This window comes from Centroberyx affinis, unplaced genomic scaffold (assembly GCF_046629955.1).
Source record: "Centroberyx affinis isolate AG114_WGS23_722 - 3 ecotype Tasmania unplaced genomic scaffold, CSIRO-AGI_Caff_v1 ptg001103l_1, whole genome shotgun sequence".
In the NCBI taxonomy this organism is placed as follows: Eukaryota; Metazoa; Chordata; class Actinopteri; order Beryciformes; family Berycidae; genus Centroberyx; species Centroberyx affinis.
The window spans coordinates 156,908-161,731 of NW_027279646.1; the positions used below are offsets into that span (position 1 = coordinate 156,908).

The 4,824-nt window shown below is 40.1% G+C and overlaps 1 protein-coding gene across 1 annotated transcript; it reads right to left on the reverse strand.

Moving 5' to 3' along the window:
• Positions 1-729: 729 nt before the first annotated feature.
• LOC139647707 (RING finger protein 11-like) lies at positions 730-4,404 on the reverse strand. Its single transcript, XM_071523662.1, has 3 exons — positions 3,745-4,404; positions 2,890-3,059; positions 730-2,802 (listed from the first exon to the last, which is right to left on the reverse strand). The coding sequence occupies exons 1-3, from the start codon at positions 3,865-3,867 to the stop codon at positions 2,631-2,633; spliced, it is 465 nt and encodes a 154-aa protein (XP_071379763.1). The 5' UTR covers positions 3,868-4,404; the 3' UTR covers positions 730-2,630.
• Positions 4,405-4,824: the final 420 nt, after the last annotated feature.

The window sequence follows — 4,824 nt, forward strand, 5'->3', positions numbered from 1 at the left end:
TAAAGTGGCGACAGACCATAAAATGTCATGACCTTAATTCAGCTATATCAACTAAAAACAAAACTATATTAGTGGCAGCTGTGCCAACATACTATAAATCAAAAGATATGGATGTTTGCTACCATCTACTGAAAAAATTTAGTTACTGCACTATCATGCAAACTATAAAGTCAAATGTTTGGCCCAAAGACATGAAAGGTATGAATTTGGTCCCAAAAACGTCTTGTCAACGTCATTGTCTGGACAGGGTCGGCTGGCATTGATAGAAAAGAGAATGATATCAGTTCAAAGAAATATTAGTTTACGTTCTCTATACTTATAATTCAAAACTCCTGTTTGTACATAACAATATACAACTCTCTCACAAGCAATGGGGGTCACCTGGGTGAATTTGCTCCCCACCTGACTTAGGCAATGGTAAAATAAAAAGTATTTAACATTACTAACATGGCTTGGGCTGGCTTGTTACATCTGTCAAATGGAGAAACCCTGATTATGTAGTCACGTTTTCAATTCCACTGCCAGATTTTAGGATTGCATTAATGAGAGGCCCAATGGAATATTTTGTAATCGTGTATTCTGTAACCTTTACAGACAGTAATCTCTCAGTTCTCTAATCATGGTGCCATAAATCTGCACCTTGTAGCCTGTTGCAAACAGGCCTGCTTTGGGGGGGGGAGGGGAAACCGTATTCTTTGATTTAATCAGACAATAACAAATGAGTGTGCTTTCTGATTTATTTTGTTTACATGAGGGCTAGTTAGCCTTCCAAAAAACAAGATTACAGGAAATACCATTAATTTTCAGAGTCCAGAATAAGTTTAAACTTAAGTTGAAAAACACTGCAAAAGAAAGCTCAACAGAAAACGTGTTATTTCAATTGTAACTATCACACAGTAAGAGAAATCTCTCACACTCTGAAATTCAGTTGGGACAGAGGTTTGCATAGTCAGGCTTAAACCAGTGTAATAGCTATATAGTTAAGATGATTAACCTCCTAAATACACAATGGAGTCTGCACAACTATAACATAAATGTCAAGGTAGAAGGTAAAAAATAACAAAAAGACAGCCACAATATCACCAAACAATGCGACAAATCAAATGGAAATCATTCACTGCAGCTATTGCTACACTGCAATAAAGCAACAAAAAAACATGAATCATACAGTGTATTAGAACAGCAATAAAAAAATGTGATGTTGCGCTAAATGCAAGAGGATTCAAAAGTAGACAGACCTTTTCTAAATCTAGCCTATTTTCTCTCTCAAGCTGGAGCAAACCTCTGTCCCTTTACTTACACACAAAACACACAAGGATCAAGACAAGCAGAACAAACCAGAGGCTCACACTACTGAATCACAGATTTCATGAAATACATCTTCAGGCTTACTTCAATGTGATAAGTGACCACTGACAGCTTTGATAATACCTTTATCAATTGTAACTTAATTTTTGCATTTCAAGAAATAAAGGAAAGAAATATTGATAGTGCAAGGTTATAGGTACATATATTAATATATTGTTTCCATTATTATCCTATAAGTAAAGTGCAAATCTCTGGATCAGATGAATGCGTGTGCAAGCATTTCTAATTTTAGACTGATCCACCTGCCCATGCACAAATGAGCCCTTTACATTGGCTGCCAGCTACTTTTCAGTTCTTCCAAGTAAAACATATTAACCTCACACAATGACATTTTAAACTGTGGTTTTTTTCCCTTCAATTCAAAGCATTTTTTTTTCAAACTCTGGCCATTTGGAGCGCTACAATGGTCAAATGGAAAACATCATAATGACCTTGATTTCCATCTAACATACATTGTCTACTAGACTAAATTGACAATGAACTTTGGGTGATTTCTGCACTGTGTGTGCATACTTTGTTGTAATCCTGACTAAGGGTAATAAGCTCAGTTTCTTATTTATCTAGGAGTCTTTTATGCCCATGTCTCCAAAGTGCAGGGCCTTTTTTAAAGTGACAGCATGTTTAGGAGATATGACCAAATATTTAGAAAATCTTCTCTTACTGTTGCCAGGTGAGGCCTTGGATTGACAACAACACTTCTTAATGACAAAATTTGGTCAATAATTCAATAACCCAATCCTCCACTTAAATGACTACTAACTGGGGTGAACAATGTCAGTTGGGAAGAGATGCCACTGAGACCTGCTCAAGTGGAAATGCAGAGTCATCCCAAACAGCCCCCCCCCTCAATACACATACACACACTCACACACACACACACACAAGTGCTTACCGTCAGCTGCAACATTGAACACCATTTTAGCATGACATGGACACACACAAACACAATCATGCATGGTTTTCTGATAACACAGTTGTCTTACTGACTTGTCTAAATGTTGTTTCAACATAGCCCAGCTAATTTGGTGACAGACCTGGGGGCATGGAAGGCCAACAAGGTACGTGTGATTTTGTTGATTGAATTCACTAGTATTACAACAGTGTCTCATTTAGTAAACAGCCAAAACAACTTGCTGCTCCCTTCAGTGTACAAGAGGGCAGCTGCTGGGTTTGTATGTGTGTGTGTGTGTGTGTGTGTGCGTGTGTTTGGGGTTGGAGGGGCCATGTTCAATCTTAGCACGGGGGAGTGGAAGAGTGGAAAATCAGTTGGTCTCGTAGGTGGAGAGCAGGGCGGCATCCACAGGCTCCATGCAGGAGGGGCAGGTGAAGGATCTCATTAGCCAGTCGTCTATACAGTCCATGTGGTAGATGTGCATACAGGGCAGGAACCGGATGGGGTCCCCATAAACAAAGTCCATCATACAGATCACACACCTGCAAATGGATGCACAACAGTAGTTAGATTACCATTATGGCCTGCAGGTTTTCTCAGTGTAAATACATGATATGCAAAACGCTCACTCTCTGATCTTTTTTTCCGAGCCATCTTGGCCTCCATCGTAAACGCCCTTGGGGAGGTGCTGGATGAGGCCGATGCGCTGAGCGATGCGGATCTGCTCCTCTTCTGTCAACTGGGTGGCCAGGCGGGCCTGACTAGGGGTGGGATGGTACATGGGCATGTGAGCTTGCTCCTGGAAATAGACAAAGAAAACCCAAAATAAAACCAACAGTTATCCTACTGAATCACCTAAGTAGAAGCACAACAAACTATTACTTAAATACATTAAATTGTTACATGTTAATTGTTATGTTATACAATGGGAGAAGAGCAGCATGCATCCATACTGACTATGTGCCTTGATTAATTAAAGGTGGGGTTCTATGGATGTTTGGTTTGAAAGGGAGCGCCTGCATGAAATAATGTAAGCTGTTGTTTATACAGAGTATAAAGTGGCCCAACAGGCCACAGTCTTTGTGGGAACAAACCAAAGCACGCCCAACAATAAAGCAGCTTTTCATCAAGAGCAGAAAAAAACTGCACTGTCTGGACATTCTTGGCAAGCCAGCGTGCAGCACTGGTGAGACAGAGACGAAAAAATATTTTGGTCGCAATAAGGTATGCTAGTGCTTGTTATGTGAAACCTGCCATACATAGACACATTGTATATAATTGTTTCAGAAAATAGGGAATAGTATATCAAATTGTATTCCTCTCAAAAAGACAGTTGGCTGATATCTTTCCTTGAACGTGACTACGTTAGCATTGAGGCTGTTTTCTTTCCAAATAGCAACCTGTTCTACACTTGCAAGAAACTTTACCGAATTTGAATTATAACCTGGAAACTAACTAGAAGATAAGAGTGGCAAGCCTCTCACCTGGTAAGGCGGAGGTGGCTCCAGGTCTGGATCTGTCCCGTCACCATAACTCGCCCTGTCTGACTGGGATTCATGAAGCAGAGAAATGTCGTCCGATGTCGGAGATTTGAGACAATTGCCCATATCTTTATTTTCTCAGTCCTGGCTCTACGGCTTGCTAGCAAGTCAACCGGCTAGCGTTATAGTTGCTTGTTGCTAAACTTACTCTCGGTGGCTAATTGTTTGCGATCCGTTTTTCTTTCTTTGATATTTCAAAAACCATTACAATTCAATTACTTATTGCTAAAGATGTCCCGTGCATGTTCTTAAAATTACTAGGTAATCGTCAGATGTCTAAGCAGCTGTCCATGCTAGGTAGTAGTTATCATGTTCGCAGAAACCATCTGAAAACATCTCAAAACAAAGAACTCCCTTGCTAAGGATAGCTAGCTGTCTAGCTAGCTACTTTTCGCTAGCCAGCTGAGCGACTTCCTTGATAAGTATCGCAAATTCCTCGGTAGGAACCTAAATTTCGACAAAATATCTACGCTAACGGCATCGGTGGCCCTAACACCAAGCTATGTAAATTTTGTACTGTAGCGACATTCCCACTTGTAACTTCCTGAGTCACATAAAAACAGTTTGCTTTCTCGCTAGCTCTTTCTTCAACCGGAGGACATGTCTGTCCATTGGATATGACGTAAGGGGTTTAATTTGTTGTGCTTTGTCGCTAATTCTGCACAGTCATTGGGTGATTTTTTTGGACGTCACACCAGGAGGAGTAAAAAAAAACAACAGTGCGTGCACGCGCGCGCGGCTCTGATATAAACAAGTCTGCAACTTGAAGATACCACCATAATTCAAAGTATAGGTCCAAGTTGCTGTAGTCTTTACAAATAACAAATAACCCTATGTTTGCAAAAAATACACAAACAAAATGTCAGTTTCCAAATATGCTTAAAACTCATGTTTAGAGAGAGCTCATTCAATTAGTGGGGAAAGACACAATACTGATTAGCAGGATGATGGTTTCTGGTGGTGCCGTAGGCTAATTATCACCAAAAAACGTTCAAGGGTTCAGAAGTTGTAAAGGTTGATGAT

Bases quoted from the DNA above. Each gene is read 5' to 3' on its own strand.
- LOC139647707 (XM_071523662.1), bottom strand. From the start codon at position 3,867: ATGGGCAATTGTCTCAAATCTCCGACATCGGACGACATTTCTCTGCTT. The intron at 3,060-3,744 runs GTGAGAGGCTTG...GTCTATTTCCAG, and splicing joins AGCCACCTCCGCCTTACCAG to GAGCAAGCTCACATGCCCAT. The intron at 2,803-2,889 runs GTGAGCGTTTTG...ATCCATTTGCAG, and splicing joins TCGGAAAAAAAGATCAGAGA to GTGTGTGATCTGTATGATGG.